Below are 24,790 nucleotides of genomic sequence, written 5' to 3'. Positions count from 1 at the left end.
TGAGGTTAAGAGCTTTTTCTTCTTACTATATGGAAGTTTAGGTCATGAACAAAGTAATGTTTACATCAGCGTTTGCCAGCTGAAAGTAATGAACAACCACAAGCAAGCAGGTTGTGGTGGCTTAAAGGGGTAGTTCTGACTGCATCTGCTCTCTGATGACCTGCAGCAGCTCTCTGTTCTACACTTAGTTTTTAACTAAAATAAATTGGTTGGAACTATCCTCTTTGTTCATCTTAAAGCCCAGCTGCTGTAGAAGATGCTGCTAGCCTCTTCATGAGCAAGTAGAAAACAGAACTGATGATACGGAGAATTGCTTTTTCTCTTGCAGGTGGTAGTTGCAGGCAGAGTTCCTTACAGGATACTCATTCAGAACATGAAGTAAAAGATTCAGTTTAATAGTTTTAGGAACTGCTCAGTTTAATTCATGCATCTGTTTGTTTACTCTTCACAATAAAAGCTTTGGATATTTGTATGCAGGAATATTTATCAGCAGGAATTCTACATGACTTGAGAGACGCAAGTGCAGAATTATTAATTGAAAGAATTTATTTAAATACTTGGTGAAATATCACAGAGTACATGAGCCACATCTCAGCAAGTAGAAAAGCAAAGGTTCCTTGGCTGGTAAAATGAAACAAGCTCAAGGGCAAATCTATTGAGCTTATCTTAGTGCAGCGCTATCCTTTTCTTTCAGAAGATGTTGCTGTACAAAGTAATTCTAAAGGTCAGGCTGGTTTAGATGAGACTAATTGAATTACTTCTGAACCACAGCTCGTTTTCTAGAAATTCAACTCTTGAGGAAGGGAAGGAAATAAACATACACACCTTAAATTCACATATGGATTATTTGTACGCCATATTTATTTACAGTATCTATATTTATATATAGTATTTCTATATAGAGGACGGAACTCTGAAATATAAGGTCAGGACTAGATCCTCTGCTGGTGTAAAAATGTGTAGCCGCCACATTCAGGACAGCTGTACCAACAAATAGCAGCCTATCACAGCTTGGCCTTGGTTTCTGAATGATGCGTTAGTGGCTTTGCTCTCCTGTCTCTTGTAAAATACTCCATTAGCTGTCATGGATTTTAGCATTGCATTTAACTTTTCAAGGACAATGGCACTCGAGGGGAAGATTCTAAGGATGGTGATTCAGGTTACCATCGCTGCTAGTGGGAAGTACATAGCTAAATTTCTGCAAGCCCTGCTGAGGGTTTTACCCTGGAAATCATGTTATAAAATCTTCGTAGTTGAAGTAAGCAATAGGAACTTTCTAGTTTCAAAGGCTTTCTGTACAGATGGTGAGACACTTGTGTGTCCAAAGATTCATCAGCAAAAAGGCAAAGTTGGTCAATTTACTGTTCTGATTTATAAAGAATACCTGAAGTTTGGGGGTTTTTTTTCTTTTTTTTTTTTTTTTTTCATGAGAAAACAGACATGTGACATCTCTGTCAAAGGTAAGTAGGAGACTAGAAGAAGCATGGGAAATGTCAATTGACTGAAATGGTGTCGTGGCAGCTTTACAGGTCAGGACTCCTTACAGCAGAAGAAAACAGCAGGACTTGTGATAAAATGCCTTGTTTTCTTATGCCTCTTTCTTAAAAGCATACCCCACAAAATACAGATAGCCGAAACAATTTAGCACTAGTTTAAAATGTTCTGGAAGAATCCTTGAAAATACTTTTTCTGACAGCTCCTTCCCAGTTGGCACGTTGTTATGATTCCCTGATCCAATTTCTGGTTTTGTTTGGGTTGAATTTGGTTGGGATTTTTGGTTGTGAGTTGGTGTTTTGTCTTTAGCAATGACCTGTGTATGCTGGGAGGTGGTTCACTTAATTTTGCACTTATGCTGAGAGCAAACGAAGGGAGGAATTGGGTGGCCTCGTGGTCTGTAGTACTTCAGGGGTCTGAAGACTGGCATTAGGTTCCCTGCAGAGCAGCCAGATTCCTTGGTGACTTCAGGCAAGTCCCTTAGTCTCTGCTTTGCTTAATGGTGCTTCCTCGTCTAACCTGTTGCCTGCTGTGTGCCTTCCTCTCCTCCTTCTCCCTCCTTACTCCCCAACCACAAGCTGTTTATCAGCTTTTAACTTTTAAGAAGCTCAGTAGTCACACTCACTTGGGTGAGATCACTAAAATGTGGAAGGTAGGAGTTTCCATAAGCCCTTGCTGGATCAGGACCATAGGCTGTAAACTCCCCCAAATCCTGGGATTGCTTCCTGTTATGTATGTATTGCTTTGCACTTTGGTCCTAATCACATTTCTAGCTGCTTCTATAATATAAATAATTTTCCTGCATATGCATTAAATACACGGAACACACTGGAGTACTACCACAAATGCTGTCTGAAAGAGAAACTGTGTTGCAGATTGATTTTTGAAGTGTGCTGGAGATTTATTTTTAAGATGGTTTCAGTTTTCAAGATGTTTCTCAATGGATTCTGCAGTCTGTCCAGCAATCTCAGAGCAGCCCTAGTGAATGGTAGTATAGAAGGTGGGCAAGAGAAGAGACAACATGGATTATGGCAGGGAAATGTAGTAAGAGCGTATGTGTGTATGGATACCATACAAAAATGAGAGTAGTGAGGAGGTTTGCCTGAATCACTGTTAGCTGAGAATTCCTGCATAAAGCCAAAGTTTCTGAAGGTAAAAGAAAATTAAAAAAACAAACAAACAAAACCCCTGAGGACAGTAGGAAAATAAGGGAGTGGACCTGTGTGCAAGAACACTTTTCTTGCTATTCAAAGATAGCCCGTGATATCCTTAAAACTTTTAGCTACAGTTAAGCTTGGAAGTATGAACCGTGAGAAGTGGATCGTTATTGTTGAAAATGTCAAAGCATTGAAAAACTGATCTTAATATCCTTTCAACAATTAAATAATGAACTTCATGTTATGTGCAGACTGTTTTCACTGCCGATAATTAAATGCCAGTGCAATATCCATTTAAAAATGCAGCAGTTTCTTGCCAAGAAGTTTAATCCAGACCATGACTATTGACTTCTGCCGCAAACACTCTGCTGATACGTGCAGTGTTGTTATAGCAGGAGTTCCCATTCAACTTAAAGACAAAACTGCACTTCTAATAATTGTTTGTCCTTACTCTATATTAAGGAGGAGCGTGATTGGTCATGTGCCACACAAGAGATGGGATATGGCATTGCTTCATTTCATATGATGGCTGTGCTGCTTCCTTTTTTTCTTTGATTTTTTGAAAGAGAGAGGAAAGTGCTTGAAAGCCTGTGCCTCTAAACCTCCTTATGGGAAGGAGAAATACTGTTGCTTTGGATTAGGTTGGTTTAAACATCAGGAGAACAGACTCGCATCCCTTTTCATTCTTTCAAGAGAAGCGTTGTTTTGCTTTCCTTACTCTCTGGCTTTCCACAACAAACTGCTGATTTTTAATTCAGAAGCTTCCTTCAGACTAGGAAATAACAGAATTACATTTTTTTTCTCACTCACTGCTGGTGCCAGCAAAATGAAAAAACACAGTACATTGGGACAGCAGGTGGCAAGTTGGCACAATTGGTGAGTGCCATATATTGGAAACAAAACACCTGAAAACCCGAATTTGTCCCAAGATACATAAAACAAGAGAGATCACATCCTTCTCTGGTTATCCTCTGGAAACACAAAGTGTATAGCACCTCCAAATGCAAGGGATTTTACCTCATTCTTGCATGTCACCTTTCCTGCTAAGACTTCTAAGTGTTTTGGCTTTAGTTTTCTTTATTTTGGTGACTTCTGGTTTTGCCTCCTTTCCTGAGAACTGCTATTGCTTTGTCTTCCCCATTCATATTCTTTTTTCTTTCTTTTTTGCTGCATGGAGACTCTCTGCTGTACAAGTGTAAGTATTTTTTTAGCTCTGCTGTTTCTGGCCTAGTTGTTTACGTTTTTGTGCTCCATTTGCCTCTGTACTGACTTGTGAGTCTCCTGGGAGACTGTAGTGCCATCCATCTGCACCTACAAATGAAATAGGCAGCAGTTCAGGGATGAGATTGGATTTTACAAAAAGGTTCAGCTAGTGTAGCATCTGAATTTCAAGCATCCTTTGGCTTTAAGACCAAACCAAAGCAGAGCGCTGATGTCAGAGGTATAAGCACAAACATTACTGCTCAGAAAGAAAATCTATTGATTTGGTTTTATATTCAAGTGTCATCCAGCTTAATGAAAGAATGGCTTAAAAATGGGCGTAAAATAGGGTTTTCTTGCCACTAGGATGGACAAGATGTTGGGTTATCTCAGCTTGGTCAGTTGTGTTTTCTTTGTCTAGTTGAATCATCTTGAGCTTTTGACTGCTGTTCTCACCTTTTGGTACTGTCGCCCTTAATGCATTCTCGAAGCCGAAAACCCATACATTATTTTGCAAGAAGGAGGGTTGAAGGGAGACTGGTTGGGGAGCTGAATTTCAAGAGGGAGGGGGAAGTTGTTCATTAGTTTGTCTGAAATCTTTTGAAAGGGAAGTGACAGGAGGGTCACAAAGCTTCTTTGTATCTAATAGGATTGAATATAAATTACTTTGGATGACGAGAAGAAAAACATGGAAATGAGCATATCCCTCAGTACTGAGAGTAATTTCAATTATCTGTATAATCAAGGAATGCAGAGTATCTCAGACCCTGTTGCTAAAAGCACTCAAAACAAAGTGATTTTAGTTGTTGTTTTTAATTCCCAAGATACTACTGTTCTTCCACAGTTGGTAATATAATTTAAGAAAACTCAAGAGAGCTCAGATAGTTTTGTGAGGAAGGGAGTCAGAAGGGAGGAATCTGGAAAAGTGATCATGGGAAGAGGTCCTGGGAATTTAAAGTTAGCTTGGACACATGAGAGTGTCTAACTCTAAATAAGCCCTTATTTGGGAGTGTGGTGGAGATTTGCTGGCTCCCATCTACGGCAGAGGGGTACTTTCTTGGAGCCATCTTTGGAGATCTTGGTGGCATAGGTGCATGCAGACTTCCAAGAGGACCTCCCAAGACCCAGAGATGCAATTAATCTTTTTAGCTGTTCTGCCAGGCAGCCTACAGTGTGCTCACAGAAAAGTAGGCAAAACAAGAAAGAAGTTCAGGAGGTGGTCTGCTAGAATGGAAGGTCACTGGAAGATATGGAAGATGTGAAGGGAGGGTAGGTTAATACTAACAGCTATTCCCCTGTAAAGGCCATCAATGAAACGTAAGGCAGGAGAGCTGCATTGTGCTTGTGTGGCCAGAGGTGGTGGGAAGGCAGAAGGTGCACGTCTGCCAAACCTGAACTGCTTCCATGAACTATGGCAAATGGGGCTCAGGCTGGGGAGAGGCAGAGATCTTTCCCTAGGAGTTCAGATATCTCCTCTGGTAATGACATGTGCTCTGCTGTTGTAGCGTACTGCATGGTGGCTGAGATATTAAGCTGAGATTAAGTCTAATATTTTGTAAAAAGAGCACACTGGCCTATTTAAATTAATGCTTTGACCTGTTTTGCTCTGTGTGTGATACAGAAAGTTCACTTGGCAAGAAGCCTTTCATCTGTGCACTTCCTAAACAGGCTAGAAAACAGAAGGTTTACAAATAAAAGTGTATGTATAGCTGTTACTCATGCTGTTAAAGCAAATGGGAGGCACCTCTATCCCTCTGCCTTTATCCCCAGCAACCAAGCTGCTGGTGGATCATGCCAAGCTGACAGTAAGTTATAGCAATGGTCCAGAGACTGGCTTATGGTCATCAGCACAAGCTCTGCAGGGTCATCTGGGGGCACCTTCTTGCCTGGGAAAGAAGATGAAATCATTCTGTTCCTGGCTGTCAGGGATGTCTTGGAGCATTTAAGTCCTGCACAGGAACCTCAAAACTTGCCTCATACTGTTTTGCATTGGTGCCCTGGGCCGATGCAGCTCTCAGCTTGTCTGCGTTCATCCAGGAGCACTCTGAACACTGGCCGTGGCTGTGAAGTTACTGAGTGGTCAGAGGTCTCCCATCAGCCTTGTTTTCTGTCCTCCTTTCTGATCTTTAGCGCGTGAGTTGCTGCATTATCCTACTAGCTGTAATTTCCAGTCACACCACCAAAAAAAGTGGCAAGCAGAACAAAATGCATGCAAATACACATTAACAAGAGAAATGAGATGCGGCTGGAAATAAAACCAGGGAACTACTGATAGTGACTCCTAATTGCTGAGCTGCTTCAACTCTTTCTTACATGAGGTGCGGATGCCTTTTGGTTGTTTCAGTTTTGGGTGATGGATTGGCAGCTGTCAAGGTGTGCAGCTCAAAGGCTGCCCAGCTGCCTACCTGTTGCACAATCCACTGCAATTTTGGCTGAAAAAGTTCAGCACCTCTCCAGCCACTTGCCATCAAACCCATTGCATTTAATTTATTGGTAACTGAAAGTAATGTCTGTCCTTTTGATGCCTGCTCATTAGTTTCAGGGTAAGTCTGCTCAGGTGGCAAGCTATTTCCTGGCTGGTCTTGAAACTGTTGTCTCATTTACTGATGCTTGTCAAATGTGGAAGTGTGAACCTGCAACAGCTGAAGGTATCTTTTTTTCCCAGCGATGTGCAGGGCCATAAAAACAGCTCTGTTGCCCAGACAGTGCTATCACTGCCTGCTCTGTAGTCTGGAAGTCCTTTTCTGGTCTTGAGAAGATGGGTAATAACTTTCCTGTTATGAAAATCTGCCATAACCCTAGGCATGTGAATAGTGGCATAATAATCCCCTGACTACTTTGGATGGGAATATGAACTCAGTGTCAGTCTGTGCACTGAACTTCCCATGCATAAAAACTAGCAAACGTTTACCTTAAACAATTCATGATTTGTCTGAAATGTCAATGCCAACTATGTCTTTTCTGGCTTATAGAAAATTGATACTACTAAACTTGATTAACAATTCTTTTAACGAGTTGTGAGCCATAACAGCTTCCTGACTGACACTCCAGATTTGACGCCACTAGGCTTCAAAACTAGCAGGTAAATGGAATTATATGGATGTCCCTAAAGCCAGCATGTATGACTCTACCACAGAAGGAGTCCATCCTTGCAGAAGCTGAGTCATTTTAAATTAACTCTTTAGAAAACCTGCAGGTCATCTTTTTGTTTAAAAGTCTTACAATGCTGAGCTATGTTGAGGGGTTCTGAATTGGTGACACATGCATTTCCTGTAGCAAAACTGTCTTTCTTGCCATGCAAACTTTCAGAAGAATTCAGGCAAGAAAATAAGGGCAACTTTATTCCAAAAATAACAACCTCAGGTCTCAAGTCTGGGTATTTGTGCTCTTAAGGCAATGTACTCCTTTTTTCTGGGAATGTGAAGATGAGAGAATAATAGTGCGTAACTTTCACTAACTACGTTGAATGTATGCCAAGGTAACTTTCCACCTACTCTCAGCATACACAAAGTCCGGGGAAGTCATGTGTTTGCTGGTCATACTGCTAACACTGACACGGTATTTTTGCTTTTTGAAGAAAGGCCCTGTGCTCCGAGACTGCATTTTCCTAGGGAAGTTTGGTGAGCTGTGTGGTAGTGTCCAGAGGCATAGATACCTGAATTTTAATCATTCCCAGTAGTGTGTCACTAACAAATGAACTGAGGAAGTGTATTTTGTATCAAAAATAAAAGCCAGAACAAGAGGGAGACTATCCTTGGTATCGTCATTAACTCTGCAGTACTGGATGCAGTAATTAAGTTTTTTGTGCCTCATGATCTCAAATGCAGAGGTGAGGGTTTAGTAGTTCCCTTGTTTTACAGTTGGGGATCAATGAATTAATGCTTGGACAATTCAAATAATCATCCTGTGTACAGCCTATGGTTTTAATGGGAAGAATAAACTACCTCCCTGCTTCTGTTCAAAGTCAGTTGAACAAAATGTCAATTTAGAAAAAGTTCTGAATGTTTGAGAAGGGGAAGAAAAAACCCCATTCCCTTATGGTGTTAAACCCAATGAGATCTTGAAATGATACATAGGCTTGAAGAACTGATTTGTTGGCTAGAAAGGAAAAGGTGTTCTTTGTCATTTCTTCTGTCTGCTAAAGTAATTTTTGTTTTGTTTTATGTTTATAGATGACTCCTAAATCAAAAAGGAAAAGCATCCACAGTAGAATGCTCCGGCCGGTGTCCAGAGCTTTTGGTAAGTGAGAATTTCTTAAAACCCTTTTGCTTTGCTTGCCTAAGACTCTTCTAGGTAGTTCTTGATCAAAAAGCACAGGTGACTCTCCCTCCCTCTGGATTGCATTTGAGGCCCACACTGGTTGCTTTGTTTTGTGACGCTTCTAGCATGTTTGGTAGTAAATATTTCCTCACAGTGTTCTGTCTGCTCACAGACATGTTGTGGCTGAGTTCTTGAAATGTGTTTATAAGTATTTACCACAAAAGAGAGGAATGGCATTGACTTTTGTTTTAAATAGCATGTTAAGTCTAATTAAAAAGTTTTGATTTCTCTTAGAAATGGAATTTGATCTAGATAAAGCACTGGAAGAAGTACCTATCCATATAGAAGACCCACCATTTCCTTCTAGCAGGCCGGACAAACGAACTTCTGGATTCATTTCAGAGCTGCCATCAGAAGAAGGGAGAAAACTGGAACACTTTACAAAATTGAGGCCCAAAAGGAATAAAAAGCAGCAGCCCAGCCAAGCAGCAGTGAGTCTATGTTAAAATATTGCTGGCGATGTCATCTGTTGATTGCTTTTTGCCATGAGTCAGGTCTTGCAATGTAATGAGGACAACTGTTAAAGTTTTAAAAGCCATAAGCAGCTACTTAATTTTTCTGCTGGTATTCATGTCTTTCAGTGTGCAATCCCTATTACAAGCTTCTTATCCTTGTTTTAGGCTGCGTCAAACAAGACATGTTTTATCCTTTTTTTAATTTGCTTTTGTTTTTTCATGGAAGCAGTTTCTGGAGGTACTTGGTGCTTTCACAGGAAACACAGAAAATGTCATGAGACTTGTCAATTATATTGCAAGGGTTTGTTAAGTCTTAATCCTTTTTTCTGCCTGCATTAAGATGTGGTAACTTGGCATGAGTTCTTATTTCTATCAGCTCTTAGAGGAGCTACTCTGTGACACCCAGCTTCCCACAGCTCCTTAACTAAAGATGGTGTTTGGGCCAGCGAATCTGCATAGTCACAGATCTGCTTTTCATGCTGGAGCCTGCCTTAGAAAAGCAAACCAGAAGAGCACTGTCTGTCTACAAAAGGCATTGGTGTGAACCCAAGTACATGTGTGTGGAGTTCTCACAGTTCCATTTCCTTGGCATACCACATCAATAAAGATTTATTTCTGTGATGGTATGTCCTTGGGGTATGTAAGGACAGATCTGGAGGAGTTACAGAGCTATCTCAACAGCAACAGTGCACAGCTGATAAAAGTAACGTTTAACAAGGGGCAGCCATTGCTTCTCTGAGTTATGCTGCCTAGTAATGGATGCCTGTGGCCTCTTCTGCTCCCTGAGGACTGTCGGCAGAGAGGACCCTTGAAAATTTCCCTAATGCTGGGAAGGATCATATTGGGCAGTAGAGTGCTTTTTGCACCACTTGGAAATGGAGAAACCTTCAAGCAGAGGGGATATTCAAGCCAGCTTTCCGTTCCCTTGCACTTTACAGGGGAGGAGAGAGGGGGCAGAAGGACGGACTGATCTCCACATTGTAGTGAAAACACATCTGTGTTTACTTCTTCCAATTCCAATTCTGCAGAATGCACATGTTTTCCCAGTTGCTAAACTTGCCTCTCTTCCAAACTTACTCAGCGCATCCTGTGCCATCTGCACAGGGGTGTGGAAGGAGTGGGGGCATGGGAGGGCAAGTGCTTCGCTACCAGGCATGGAACTAGGCCACACAATATCTTGCTCAACAGATAGAAAAAGCTTACTTCTTGTAGAGGAGAAGTGCTGCTTCCCATGATGGTGCAATGTTGTGGGAATGCTCATCCATATTGAATTAATTAGGAAATTAGGTGTTTGTTTAGTTGCAGAAATTGAAAGGAACTTTTTTATTTAAACTCATTTGTCCCTGTCTTGTTTTTATGGATCATTTAATTCCTTACTAGTTCTGACCTCATAACAAGTCTAAACAAATTTTTGAAAGACTTGAGATGTTTGCTTTGATACTTCCAAAATGAAACAGCCAAATTTTGAAGGCCAGAATCATGAGTGGACTGTGGCATTGTTTGCAGAATTGATTTGCTGCTGGTTTTGCCACTTTGAGAATACAGACAGCAGTGGTTAGGAAAAGCACTTGAAATGTGAGAGGCAAAATCTTGACCTTTTCTACCACTTAAAGCAGGTCTGTTGGGTTGTTTGCTGTTCCCCTTATTTCCATTTAGTAATTTAAGGGATCTCACATGATCATAGCTGTACTCCTCTGGTCTTGCTGGAAAACAGATTTGTTCTTTGTAAGCTGAAAAACATAAGAAACAAGAGAAAAATGGAGAAAAAAGGGAGAAATGTAAACTTTTAACTTGGGGTGGGTGAGCAGGCAGAAGAAAAATTTACAGTTTTGTCAGAGTTTCTACTGAAATGAGTGTTCGGGGGCGGGGGGGGGAAGAGAGAGGGGGGGAAAAATAAAATCTCAGCACCACCCAACGCCAAGTAGCTTTGAAGCAATATGATGAAACAGTTGTTTATCATTTAGATTTTTGTGAGATCTTAATCTCATGAGTTCTTCCATCATATGTGAAGATGTAGTACAGCAAAGAGGTGAATCTTATTTATTTCTCCTTCTAAGCCTTTTTTTTCCTCAATAAAGAAATATAGAAAGCTCAAAAAAAAAAATTGGCAAATGAAAACACTTTTTTTTTTTTTTGAGTATTAGGAGTGTAAACCATGAAATAAACCAGGGCTCAGTCTTTTACATTAACTTTGGTCACTAAAAGGCATTACAATAAACATCTATAAGGAAATCCTGTGCCTTGAGGACTTTATTAGGCCCTCAACATTTATGTACATCTTTAGGACATTTTAGGAACTTGCTGCTTTTGCAGATGCAAACTGTTCTCTTTCTTGAGGTAGATCTTTGTAGATCATTGGATTCTTGCATTACTTCCCCTTCAGGAGATGCACTTGTCTTTGATACTTACATGTTTGTTCCTACTATCTGGAGGGCTCCAGTATCAATATTAAATGGTTTCTCATTTCTGTTGAAACGTGTCAGCCACTTTTGGTTGACACGTTTTGGTTGAAATATCAGTGTCAACTGTTTTTTGACTGAGAAGGTAAATGTTTACATCGAGACAACCAGCACTGGTGTGACCAACCCAGATGTTCGTATATGCATTGCTGCCTAGTGTCAGATGTTCCAGCTAAACAAGTTCTCTACAGAAAACCCCAAAGGTAGCAGAGTTGGAAGTCTGAGAAGTTGTGCTGCTTAGAATAAAACTGGTTTTTATAGAAAATATGCAGTTTGGCTGGCAACAAAGCAGTCGTTACCAGGTGGGCTCTTTTCTGATTAGTATTACATTGCTACAGCAGGTATCAATAAAATATTATCTTTGAGAACAGAGTAAATACTAGACTTCTAACATGGTTCAGCCATGGAAAGTAAAAAGTTTCCTGGATGTGTCAAAGCATTAGTTCCTATGCAATCCGTTGTCCTGGCTTAATGAGGCTGGGTTTGATGTTAACACAGCAGCTTTTAAGAGTATTTATTTTTCTTTTTAGAGGCATAGAAAAGAGTGTGCATTCCAGCTGAAAAGGGAAGCTGGGATTACTCGGAGTTATCGTGGCATCTAGGAGATTCCTTGATTTAAATTGTTTCAAATTACAAACCCTGCTATTTTGTGGCAGACTGATTCCTGGTCAATAGTACTACCAAGAATACAACTGGGTTGAGTCTTGTGGAGTCCTCTGTAGTCACCTAAAAGGTTTCCATACAGCATTTAAATTGAAGGAAGCCTGTCTACTGGTAATAAGATCTTTTCCACATCAAAGCCACATACGGGAGCTAGACCACATGAGAAATCCTCCCAGGATACTGTGTGTTTCATCTTCAGGAGGTTGCAGAGTCACCAGCTAATCTTCACAGGGCCTTTGTGGTTGGCAGGTGTTACTAAGTCAGCCTGGTTTAGATGCCTCCAGTCACCCACATTCAAAATGAGGGCATTGAAACCAAAGAAAGGGAGCAGGTTTTCCATTTTCAGACACTCCGTGAAAATCTGTGTTTGGTTCCTAAAGTGAAACATCTGATTCTGTATTTAGAGTCTCTGCTTTTGGAAGTGCTGGATTGAATGAACTATAAAAGGCTCTGTTAGCCTGCTGGAGCTCTGTTTCTAAATCTCTAAATCCAAAATCCAGAACATATGGGTTTTTTCTGAATAGGGAAACAACTAGCTTTTGAAAATACTTTCTCTTCAGGTCACCACCTGATAAGGAATTAATTTTTCCTTAACTGCTTTTTTCCTTTCTAGCTGAACTAACGCTCTATTCTCACAAGCCCAAGGCATTTGATTCCTGGCCTCATGCATTGCAGTATCCAATTTGCCACTGGTGTTTTGGGTTACTTTGCGTTTAATGTAGAGTGTCGTCTGGCCTGTCTAAAGGGGAGATTCCAGTGGTGATTTCATTGTCTGCAGTGGGGTTTGGTTGGCACATGCAATTTTTATAATGTCTTAACTCTTAATTATTATCATTGAAACAAATACGCGTAGATTACTGCATACCAGAGAGAGCTTTTTCTTCTGTCAGGTGTCTGCTGGAGTGCCTCCAGAAGGGGATCAGAATGGCCTCATGGGGAGAGTGGATGAAGGTGTGGATGAATTTTTCACGAAGAAAGTGACAAAAATGGATTCAAAGTAAGTTCAAATTTAATATTTTTAAAAATTGAATAAAAAAAAAAAATTCATCCTGATAGCTGGGCAAGTAGCACTTCCAAGTTCTATTTGACTTCTGTTCCCAATATCCAGGGTTGCTCTTGCCAAAGTCAGAAAATACCTTAGTAGTCAAGACATTGTGAATTCAATTACCCTCCCTTAAAAATGACTACTTTGAAATAAATTGCTTTAATACATCATGGTGAGGAGGATTATTGACTAATGTGTATTTTTGTAATTCAGTTGACTTCATTTTACCCTTCAGTAGAGCTCATTAGAGCTGAAGTAGAGCTGTGTGTTGGTTGAGGATCTCCTCTCCAGTGCTAATAGTACACACAGGTGTCTCTGTCTAGTAAGGACTGCTGTTGGACATAGTGTTTTGATAGACGACAGTAGATTTATGTTGTTATAGCAATATGTTAAGGACATGTTTGACCAATTTGTCAATTGTGATACATTAATCTGAAAGATATGTCTCCTTCAGCTTTGTATAAGGGTTATACAGCTTATACAATTGCTTTGTAGCTGGTTGTATTTTTACAGAACCATGCCTCTAGATGTTCTTGTATTCATGCATGTTCATGCACATACACACACAGACAAGTACTTACATAAATACATGAGAAAGCTAGCGCGATTTCCAGACAACTTGGAATGACCCCTTCTGTGCTGTATGTGACATCCATTAAGGAAAATGGTAGGTGTTAAGCTGTGTCAGGAAAAGCAAATGTTTTAAGTCACTGTGAGTTATAAATATCTATAGTGACATGTGAAGCCATGTGTGATATACTGTGTATAGTGGTAAAATTATGGTAGCTTTGAAAAATGGATTAGCCAGGTTAAGTTCAGGGTGCTCACAGACTACTGCATCCTCCTGTGCATCCCTTGGGTGCCTGCCAGCCGCTTGTTTCAGATGTCCCCATGAACTTGCACTATCCCTCTATGCCCGTCCCTGGCCATGCCCATAGCTAGGGATCTTTGCTCCATTTGCTACACTGGTGGCTCTCTCTCCGGTTGGGGTGCTCTTATGCAGATGTCTTATGTGCCCAGCTCTCCCCTCAAGTGTGAATTCTCTGCTTGTAAGATGCCTGTAGAAAATCTTACTGCAGGTGGGTTGGTTTGGGGTTGGTTGTTTTTCTGAGGATGACGATTCCACACTATACAGGTGACCTCTCTGTGTTCCTTACTGAGAGAAGGTGGCTGTGCCAACTAGTTCCTATTTCAAGCAGGGTCCTTAAGGGATGAGATCCCCCAAAGCTGTGTGAATCATGTGCCTGGATCAGTTGTTCTCCTTTTACTAATGGGCAGATGCAAACCGGAGGTAGCGCACTCTGGAAACAGAGCAGAGTGAAATTTTATGTTGTGGTGGGTTGACCCTGGCTGGATGCAAGGTGCCCACCAAACCTGCTCTATCATTTCTCTCCCTAGTGGACAGGGGAGAGAAAATATAATGAAAGGCTCATGGGTTGAGATAGGGATAGGGAGAGATCACTCGCCAACTACCGTCAGGCAAAACAGGCTCAACTTGGGGAAATTAGCTTAAGTTATTACCAATAGAACCAGAGTAGGGTAATGAGAAATAAAACCAAACCTTAAAACACCTTCTCCCCACCCCTCCCTCCTTCCCGGCTCAACTCCACTCCTGGTTTTCTCTCCCTCTTCCCCTGCCAGCGGCACAGGGAGACGGGGAATGGGGTTGGGGTTAGTTCATCACACATTGTCTCTGCCGCTCCTTCCTCCTCAGGGGGAGGACTCCTCACTTGTCCCCTGCTCCAGCGTGGGGTCCCTCCCACGGGAGACAGTCCTCCACCAACTTCTCCAATGTGAGTCCTTCCCACGGGCTGCAGTTCTCCATGAACTGCTCCAGCATGGGTCCGTTCCACGGGCTGCAGTCCTTCAGGCACAGACTGCTCCAGCGTGGGTCCCCCACGGGGTCACAAGTCCTGCCAGAAAACCTGCTCCAGCACGGGCTCCTCTCTCCATGGAGCCACAGGTCCTGCCAGGAGCCTGCTCCAGCGTGGGGTCCTCCATGGGCTGCAGGTGGATATCTGCTCCACCGTGGACCTCCCTGGGCTGCAGGGGGACAGCCTGCCTCACCATGGTCTTCCCCACGGGCTGCAGGGGAATCTCTGCTCCAGCGTCTGGAGCATCTCCTCCCCCTCCTTCTTCACTGACCTGGGGGTCTGCAGGGTTGTTTCTCTCACATGTTCTCACTCCTCTGTCCGGCTGCCATTGTTGCACAGCAGTTTTTCCCCCTTAAATCTGTTCTCCCAGAGGCACTACCACCATCGCTGATGGGCTTGGCTTTGGCCAGCAGCAGGTCCATCTTGGAGCCTGCTGGCATTGACTCTGTTGGACATAAGGGAACCTTCTAGCAGCTTCTCACAGAAGCCACCCCTGTAGCCCCCCGCTACCAAAACCTTGCCATGCAAACCCTATACATATGTGCATAGACAGCTTGGGCAGAGCTGTCTGGTGTTGGAAATAGCTGGGTGCCCAGTGCAGATGAAATGACTGCCTCTCTTCATTATGCCATGCACAAGGCCAGCACAGGAATCCTCAAGACAGTATGATTAATGTTAATTGCCCAGTTTTTAATTTAAAGACACCAGCTAATGACTGAGCCTAGGGCAAACATATGGATCATGCAAAAGATTGACTTTGCCCAGGAGAAGTCACTTGGTACTATTTAAAAGGGAGGGAGCGGGGGAGTGGAGGAGAGTTTAAAATGTCTGTGTCTTTTTTTTTTTAGGAGACCATCGACTAAAAGTTCAGACAGCAGTGAGCCCAGTGAAGCAGGTGATGAGAAGAAGAAAAGGGACTCAAGGAAGAGTGGCTTCCTTAACTTAATCAAATCAAGAGGCTCCAAATCTGAACGTCCCCAGACTGTGCTGGTGGCAGAGGAGCCCTCCTCGCCCAAGGTTGCTGCAAAAAGTCCAGCTGTGGACACAAGCAAGAAGGAGGTAAAGCTTGCAGAGCAGAACGGTGGTACTGAGCGATCTGAGGAATTAAAGACGCCAGACTCGCTGGAGGAGGCACAGCCAGACGATGCGGCAAAAGCTGAGAGGGGTGACAGCAAAGGAAGCCCACAAGGAGGCCGGAGGTATGGCGTGCAGGTGATGGGCAGTGGACTTCTCGCAGAAATGAAAGCCAAGCAGGAGAAGAGAGCAGCCTCTGCTCAGAAGGTGAAGGCAGTTTGATTTCTTTTGAGTTGTTGAAAAAATGTGCAGGAGCTAGGTGTCTTCAGGGGAGGTGGGTTGGTTCTATAAGGGTTGGTGGCTTAACACAACACAACAAAGTCCTGCTTTCCACCAGGGATTATGGTGTTCCTGCAAGAGGATTGCTCTGTGCTGTGGTGGTTGAACACGAATACCCTGGCCAAGGGCTAAAGCTGCACATGTGGAACAGGAGATGCACCCTTAAGCCTGCACTGTCTCTCCTCTTGTGGAGGAGGTGACACCAGCTCTTGTGCTCGATGTCAGGCCATCATAAGCACAGAAAAGGACATGTAATTGTTTGCATGTATTACAGAGTAATTTTGGGGTGACTAATAAGCACAGCTTGCATGTCTCCACTCTATATGATGTGTGGTTTGTTCATGTGTAATGGAAGCATGCTTTACAACAGGTAAAGCTAGGACAGACTTACTCTGTGCCCCCTGCACACTGGTACCTCAGCTGTTTGGCAGAGTTAACTACAGTGGTAGCTATCTGTACTCGTTTCTTTTGGAAGGTGGTGTAGAAAGATGGAGAGATGTACTGTATTTTAAATTGTATATTCCATGCAGAGAAGTAAATCTAGCTTCCAGACACTGTTTACAACTCTTCAGCTTATACTTTTCTTGTTGCACTTTTTTATGTTCTTTTGTACCACACCTAATTATTTTTATGCCTTTGATTTCTGTATTTCAAATACTAACACTCAAAGAAAATAAGCATACATTAAAAAAAATTAATCTATTCCCAATTATCTGTCTGGATTCCCTTCACTCTCTCTAATTTTTTCCTCTGTGAACTGATGATGCTGGGCAGGAGCACTGCTTCACTTCGCAAATGTGCAGAGTGGAATATCCTGGTGTTGCTCCAAAGCATTTTGTGCCGACCTATTTTGCCTAATGCCCATTTCCCATTAAACTTCCCCATTATCATCCCCTGCTTCCTCCCAGCTGCAGTTGGCATGTTCTAAAATTACCAAAGGATCAGCCTTTTTTCACTCCTCTCTTCCTCTTCCACATGCGGGGCACTCAGATACTATCCATTCCCTGCCATTATCCCCTGTAATTTGGAAGGTGTAACCTTATGACAAAGCTTATCTGCAAAGCTTTGCTGTGTTTTCCTTCCTTTAACACATTGCAGAATTGTCTTGCTGTGACCAAGCAAGGCACCAAAAGTGCATTTTTACCTTTCTTCTTAGTCTTAGAGTGCTTGCCCTGATGTCTGAACCATTGCTGTAGGCACTGGAGGCTTGTAATAAGCAGATTCAAATTAACACAGTAGTCTGTGGCTCATTAAAGGGATCCTCAGCATAAAACCGATTTTTCTAAAGAAATGACCAATTTTCACCTTTCTCGTTGGTGCTGAGTAGTGCCCATGAATAGTCTTATTGATTTCTAAAACACCAAGTTTTCAAATAAAATGCTGTATGATTTTAAATAAGTGTTACGCTCTGCCTGTAACTTTTAAAATACCAGGCTACTCCAGATTATATAAATTCTTATAACTCCATAAATTGTGTATGCTTGGTGCTCTTCAAGTTCTTAACACTTGTCATCTAAAGTTAGTCAGATCTGGAATGATGTGACTGAGGTAGAATATAGCATGTGTAATTTCTTTGGGGGAGTAAAAGTCCTCTTCGACTGATGAGCTTTCGTAGCATTGATTGAAAACTTGAATTTCATCTGTCAAAAATAAAAGTTGTTGCCTTTTCCCAGGTTTTTTTTTTCCCAGGTTTTTTTTTTTCCCCACCCTTTGCTTTTTTACTGGTTGGGAAGGTTACCCCTCTTCTTTCAGGTTTAATTTTCAAGAAAATAATGTTATTGATCTTATTTCTTTGTTAAATTTTGTAAAAATTGATATTTATGGAATGCAAAAGTAGGTCATCTTTTATTTAAAGAGTGACAAGAAAACTGAATTGAAATAGGAATCTGTACACAGCAGGGCACTGAGTTATCCATTCTTAATGTTGCCCAGACCACACAAAATTGAACTGCTGGTCAAAAGAATTTTTCACATACTTCATCCTAGATCGCAGTGTCGAATAATTTAGGTTTGCACTTTTATTCATGGTATTAATGAAGGTGAAAATCATACAGTATCCTGATGGTTGAGCTACAGAAGACAGCATCCCACTGCTGTTACATTGTTTAGGATGGGTATGACATCAACTTGCCTAACATCTTCAAATTTATCAGAATTCCAGTATGATAGAAAATTGTATTTTCCTTTAAGGTACATATGGCTGCTTATATTCTGAGCTATTTTACGTGAAAACAAAGCCAGAAGGAATTTACTATTTCATTCATACCCTACTGCAGTCTTGTTACAGATACAAGTGTGAGCAGGTGCACAGTAGATGGAAAGATGGTAAATGCTTTTTTGTTTTCTTTTGCTTAGAATACAACGTGCAAATTGGCATTAATGGCAGAGACGAGTATTTGCAGATTAGTGTTGCCTCTAGGCATACATAAAAAGATCTTTTAGCTCCATCTAGTGTTTACAACCTGAATTTTTAAATATCTTGAGCAGGACCTATGAGCAGACCAGGATCATCTGCAACCTGTTTACTCACTCTCGATGGCACCCAACTCTGCAGTATTTCCCACCCTTGCACAAATTCCTATTAAAAGTAGAGCCTGGTCATTATTTATCTACATGATAAATTTGCCTGCAGTTATCTAACATGACTGACAGCTTCTCAGAGTAAACTTTTGCAGCTAGTGTTTAGTGATCTCTTGGGACTATAAGCAGTTTGTAATGTGTGTACAGTAGGTAGCCAAATATCCAAACATCCTAATTGCATTTTTAAGTACTACACTAATAGATAGCAGCACTGGCTTTTGTACTTGTCTCTGTACATGGTCATATTTCCCCAGTAGTCCCATAACTAGGGAGGGAGGAAGGAGTTATGGTGAAGTTAGTTTTCATACTGTCATACAGCTCTCAAGTAATTTACTGTAGCTAAGTGTTATGCATATATCTTCAATATTTACATAGGAAAACGAGTGTTTTGGTGAAAGTTCATGAGAATTCACATTCCATGAAGAAATTAATGGTAAATTCAGTTCTCAAAAGTTTTTTTTCCAAGGTATGGAAGAAAAATCCAGTAAGTGTAGAGTGGTATTCCCTTCAAAAATATACAGCCAAGACAGTCTTACAAAGAAACATGTGACTTTAGGAGGTGGAGAGGTGAGAATTTAGCCAAAATATCAATGACAGTCAAGAAATGGGAATAAAAACTGAGTTTTCACCCAGTGGTACAAAGCATAATGTTCCTGCTAGCTTTGGAGGGGACTTTGATTTGTCCATATGGGCACCATAGCTTACCATTCTGGCCCTACAAGTCATGGCATTTCTAGAGTGCTTCTGACCAGAAGACTTGGTTGTTTGGCTTACATGTGGCTTTTAACACACAGATGGTTTTATACTTAAAATCTGTAGAAATATAATCCCTTAGAGTGGATAGTTATATCTATATTGGGGTAGTTTTACAGTACGGGAAGTTTAATGACAATTCTAATAGCATCCTCCTTAATGCAGTGTGCCATTTTAAGTGCACACCTGTACTTAGCGGAGAGGTTGGGAGGTAGCATTGCCCTGCCAGGTCTTATACAGCAATAGCAGGCACTCAGCATCTCCATCCTTTTCTTTGTTGTATTGAAGAGAGTCTTTGTTTTAGGAGCCGTGAGATTACACGAGCAAAATGGAGGTATCAGTAAATCTGTAAGGCCAATCACACTGTTTTCTGCATCGCTTCCCAAAATCTGCTTCTCTTGAAATGCCTGTGTTGATTTACCACCACAGGGGAAAGATATGTGGCCAGTGTGGATATTTAGAGATCATTCCCTTTATGTTTATATTTAAAATACTATTTTCATTCTAAATCCACTAATTTTTCTATAATTAGTATGTGCTCCTGCTACTTGTAACCATTCTGTTCCTTCCTGCATTTCCTGTTGTCCAATTTTTATCTACGTATTATACCTGGCAGTCTTTCGTATTGTAAGCTCCAAAGAGCAGTGACCGTATTTGACGTGCGCTGCATGGCATGTGGTGGAGGTTTCTGAACGCTATGGGACGGTCAGATCCCAGCATGAGTCATGCAGAGTTGGTGTTGGAGCAGTGATAGCAGTGTCCTAAACGTGTCAACGTGACTTACTTGTGGGTACATAACAAAATGCAATAGTCACCAGCACAAACCGTTTGCTTTAAGTCATTTGCCACACTGTCTTGAAATAGCAGATCAAGATCAAGATTGAAGCTGCCTGCAAAAGTCTATCTGTACTTTTTTAATTTCAAAAAAATCTCACTTTTTTGCCTAGCCTTATCTTTATAAGGCTTTCTATCATACTGTATCCTGCACTTATTTCTATGCACTTTTTGTATCCTCTCATTTATCCCTCTGCTTAAGCTTTGGTAGTAGGTAAGACAGTAAAAGGAGGCTGGTTCTTTTTTACAAGCACATCAGCTGTATATCTAAGCTCCTGGTGAATACATAGGTTTCAAGATCACTTTCGCTAGAGCTATGATATGACAAAAGTCTTTGCACCTTTTCTTTTGAGACCGGGATGTTAGGAAAGCTATTGTTGAGAACAGAAGACTTAGCCAGTCTATCAGCACATAAACAAGAAGCTCCCTTTCTTTAGAGGTGCTGAGCATTCAGCAGTGCTTGTGATGGGTAGCTTTAAACACCTTTCAGTAAGTAAGGTCTGTTTGTTTTTAGAGGAATCCTGGAAAATATGTGAGTGCTGCTAGTTCTGTAGTTGCAGGTTTATCTAAAATAAGTTGTTCTTGTATGTGGAAGAGCATAAGATCCATTCAGCAGCCATATGAAAAACCTAGATCTTCAGAAAAAGACTTTTTATTTTAAACCTAAACAAGGAATTTTTAAATTCTATCTTTGGAGAGAAGACTGTTTCCAACTAGCACCTTCAGTTTCCAGTCCTGTACATTAGGAGACCTGTCGCTTAGGAGGCAGTATTAGTTACAAATCAGCAAAGTTCTCTTCCCGCTTAGATCTCCCAAGAACTGAAAGAGAAACAAGGAGAGAGAATCCACCATTTATTACTATCACTGCTTTCTCTGCCTTATGGCTTCCAAATTAGAGCTTTTTTTCCTAACAGAACCACTGAGTTATATTAATTACAGATATATTATTAATATGAGAGCTTTTCTCACTCTTTCAGAAACTTGGGAATGACACAACTCCCAGAGAGTCTTTTGACACGGCGACAAGCTCAGAACGACTGGATGGAAGTGGTACAGGTACAGTTTGAGTTTCCTGGTATAAACTCTTTCTAGAAAATACAAAATACCTAACCTCAAAAGCTCACTTCCCCCTCCAGATTGTGTGCCTACAATTGCTTAGGCAAAACATGAGCTTACGCTACATGAAAAGGATTAGAAACAAAAGCACACTTTTTGTGTTGTGTTGGACAGCAGTTCTCATGAAGTCAGCTCTAGAGCTGAGTTGACAGGTCGACTTTTGTGTTCCACGTTGCACAGGAGGGAAAGTACTTGGTGCATGCGCCTGGGGCGCCTTCGAAAGGATGCTCGCTTGCAATGGGATCAGCAAAGCTGAAGCTGAACCCAGGAGCCAGCAAAAATGTCTGTGCGCAAAGAAGTGAAACTCCTGAAGTTATCTGATGACCTGGATATGACCAATTTGCAAGGTAGTCTGTGCACGTACCAGCTTGAGTAGTACCGGTTTTCAGCTGTTAGAACAGACATCTCGCATGCAATGGCAGCTGGCTCTTCCCAGGGTTTACCCGGCTTGACTGAAGCTAGGGCTGTCTGCAAAGCTGCGGAGGCCCCTGAACACTGCATACATGCGCAAAACAACTCTCCCTCATGTACAAAGTACAGTCCAGCCTTGCAGTGCTTACAGCACAGATTCCATCTGCGCCTAGTCCTGCTGTGCCCTTGTCAAGCTGTAGTCCTGGGCCCTGACATGGCAGTGCCTACAATGCAGCCATCTCAGGACAAGATGAAATTCTGGTCTCTGTGCATACTTTTGGGACTGGCCAGTGAAGTGTTCAAAAGGGATTCAACTCTGATGGTTTGTGCATACCACGATCACTGGACTGAAAGTAGTGGGCTGAACTAGGAAGTCCAGGTCTGATTTCTTAACAGCAGTGGTAGGTATCCTGCAAGCCCAGCACACAGGGTTGCTGAAACATACAGAAGCAAAGCTGAAAAAACAGGCTGAAATCAAAATCCAAATGTGGCCATCTTGGTTGAGCACTTCAGAAATCGATTTTGAAGTTTTATACGTTTCTAAAGCTAGTTTTAAGGGACAGCATGTTCAGAGCATGCTGAACAGCGCTTTTAAAGCTTATCTTTTGAGGAGGGCCTTGTGTAATATATGTGTCTCCCGATATCTTCAAACTGAAGTCAGAGGAGCAAGAATAGTCTGTGCTTGGGGCATTAGAGTAGCTGGGGGTGTCTGACCCCAATTTTTCTCTGGTCCTTGTGTCTGTATATGACACGTTTCACCCCCACCTCACTGCACTGTGCATGCCCCTTCCTTTTGGCCTCCAGCTGTCAGTTCTTTCTTTACCACTCTTGCTTGAGAGCTCCCTGAGGCTGCTCTTCACTGTTGTGACTACAGTTTGTCTTTGTTTTGGGTTAATTTATTTTAACTTACTGGGTTGTAATAATATTAGGAGGCCTGAGGTTAGGAAGGCAAGAAAGAGAGTTAACGGAAAATTGCTGGACGTTGCTATAGGAAAAGTATAGATAGTGACACAGAAGGAGAGTAAAGGGGTTTTTATTCCTTGCTTCATGTCTGGATGTTGCCTGGTTTTTTTGTATGTGTGCACACACACAGGTGGAGAAGGTGTCCTGCTGTTTCGCTTGTGGCATGAAAGTCTATTGCGTGCATGCAGACACAAATTCTCCCTGTCACGCACTCACACAAATATATATGCGCCACACAACTCTCTATAGTTTGCCAGAGTTTAACTCCAGCTGGGCTGAAAAACAGCTACATAAGCTGGAAAAACATACTGGAGATTGGCTTGCAACAAACTATATCAACACTCCCCTCCCTCCCACTGCCATTAAAATGTCCCTGCTCAGCACTTTTGTAACAAGTGGGATTTCTGAATGGGAATAGCAGGTAGGTAGGTCAAGTCAGCATCTGTAAGCACGTACTTGGGTTTGCCAAGTACCAAGGCTACCAGCGTGCATTTCAGTTAGTCTGTAATTCTCTTCTGAGAATAAAGATGTGACAATTACTGAAAGTCCCAAGCTAACATACAAGTTCCAAGATAATCATTATACCTGCTACATACAAGCCTTCAACCTTCTGAAAGCGGCAGAGTAGGAAAGTAGGGCAGGCATTTTGCTTGTTTGAAGCCTACAGTCCAGCAGGCTTTCTACCAACGTGCACAGCTAGATAGGACTGATTTATTGCTTGGAAGTCAGTCTAGCTTTATCTGTAAATACCTTGGTCTTTGTTTGGGATGAATAATGTGTTGATAAACTTGCTAATGTGTGGAAACCATAATCCATATACAGTGTTATTAGGTAAATCAAAATACTATATAAAGAATACTTTGATCTTGGCTAAGTTTCAAAATCTCCTCTAGAGCTTGCTAAAAGCAACAAATAAAAAGATGTAGCCTGCTGATCACACATTTGGGATTTATTTTCTGGGCCAGGATTTCTTTGTTGATCTTGGATATCCAGCCTTTTGTCTGTAGAGGCACAAAACAGCCAAAGGCTGCCTTTTCCACTGATCCATCGCTGTTTTCTCAGCAGGTAGGCTGTACCATCTGCTCCCAGAAATACGAAGGAACAATAAGGTCCAGCCAGCCATCACCCCAAATATATTAAAAAGGGGGAGATTCTGTCACCTCTGAAGCAATTGAATTATGAAGCTTAGCACGTGTAAGAACTAGCAGTTCTAGATGTTTTTCTTGCAGTGATTTTTGAATGAAATGTTAGGGGTTCTCTTACACACTCACACAGCAGTGCAGCAGTGAAATATGTCAGCTAATGATGGTATTTTCCACACAAGCATATCTGTGCAAGGAGCCTTCTGTGTTGCAGGAGACTTTATTTTATGTGTCTGTTTATTTTAGTGCCTAAACTCCAGCAGACCCTTCCAGAGAGTCGGTTTGCCTCAAATAAAGGTGACTCCATCTCAGCATCATCAGAAAAAAATTCAAAAGCTGAACCAAAGGCAGAAGCTGGTGCAAAGGCAAGAAGTTCTTCCAATACACCGACCAGCCCAAAACCCCCACTGCAGTCAACGAAGCCCAGCCTGGCAGGACGACCCACAGTGCCACAGAAACCACGCTCTGCCTCTCGTACTGGTGAGGAGCACTTCTGGGCATTCGTTATCCCCAGCTGGGTACTTCTGAGTGGTGTCTGTGTGGGCTATGGAGGACATGCCCATGGCCACATCCTGAACAGAAGTTAAATGTAGAGGGACAGGTTCTTCAGTCACTTGCTCTTGACTTGCATCCTTCTTTTCCACCTCCCTTTGCCCTGATTCAAATAAACTTATTAAAATGGTTTAATCTGTGATCCGCAATGGTAAAGCCTGAGGAGAAGCAATAGCAGCAGCAACAGAGCTGTTTTGAATTAGCCTGTTTTCACAGAAGAGGTGAGCATAGAAAGCTACTTCAGCAACAAAGCCCTGTTGTAGTAGCGTTGACAAAAATGACTGTTATTTTCTCTAAACACCTGGCTCTAAGTACTAAAGTCCTTGGGGTTTTCTGGCAGGCAGCTCTTAGTCCCTCAAGCAAATGCCTGTTAGTCTTAATAACTTGCACAAACCGATTCTCTCACTCTCTTTTTCCTT

At 41.8% G+C, this 24,790-nt stretch overlaps 1 protein-coding gene across 7 annotated transcripts in view; it reads left to right on the top strand.

Moving 5' to 3' along the window:
- CARMIL1 (capping protein regulator and myosin 1 linker 1) overlaps positions 1 to 24,790 on the top strand; it is a 196,565-nt gene that overhangs the window by 161,858 nt on the left and 9,917 nt on the right. For 4 of the 7 annotated variants that reach the window (XM_052788666.1, XM_052788664.1, XM_052788669.1 and 1 more), the window contains 7 exons: positions 3,829 to 3,846; positions 8,024 to 8,090; positions 8,406 to 8,602; positions 12,639 to 12,745; positions 15,516 to 15,948; positions 21,165 to 21,243; positions 24,066 to 24,299. In XM_052788666.1, the coding sequence (XP_052644626.1) occupies positions 3,829 to 3,846; positions 8,024 to 8,090; positions 8,406 to 8,602; positions 12,639 to 12,745; positions 15,516 to 15,948; positions 21,165 to 21,243; positions 24,066 to 24,299 (1,135 nt within the window). The remainder of the gene's footprint in view (positions 1 to 3,828; positions 3,847 to 8,023; positions 8,091 to 8,405; positions 8,603 to 12,638; positions 12,746 to 15,515; positions 15,949 to 21,164; positions 21,244 to 24,065; positions 24,300 to 24,790) is intronic. The other 3 variants (XM_052788667.1, XM_052788665.1, XM_052788668.1) reach the window with 2 other exon arrangements.

The sequence above is a fragment of the Harpia harpyja genome, chromosome 5, assembly GCF_026419915.1.
Source record: "Harpia harpyja isolate bHarHar1 chromosome 5, bHarHar1 primary haplotype, whole genome shotgun sequence".
In the NCBI taxonomy this organism is placed as follows: domain Eukaryota; kingdom Metazoa; phylum Chordata; class Aves; order Accipitriformes; family Accipitridae; genus Harpia; species Harpia harpyja.
The sequence above is the reverse complement of the archived record's forward strand: the minus strand, read 5'-3'. Positions and strand labels throughout refer to the sequence as shown.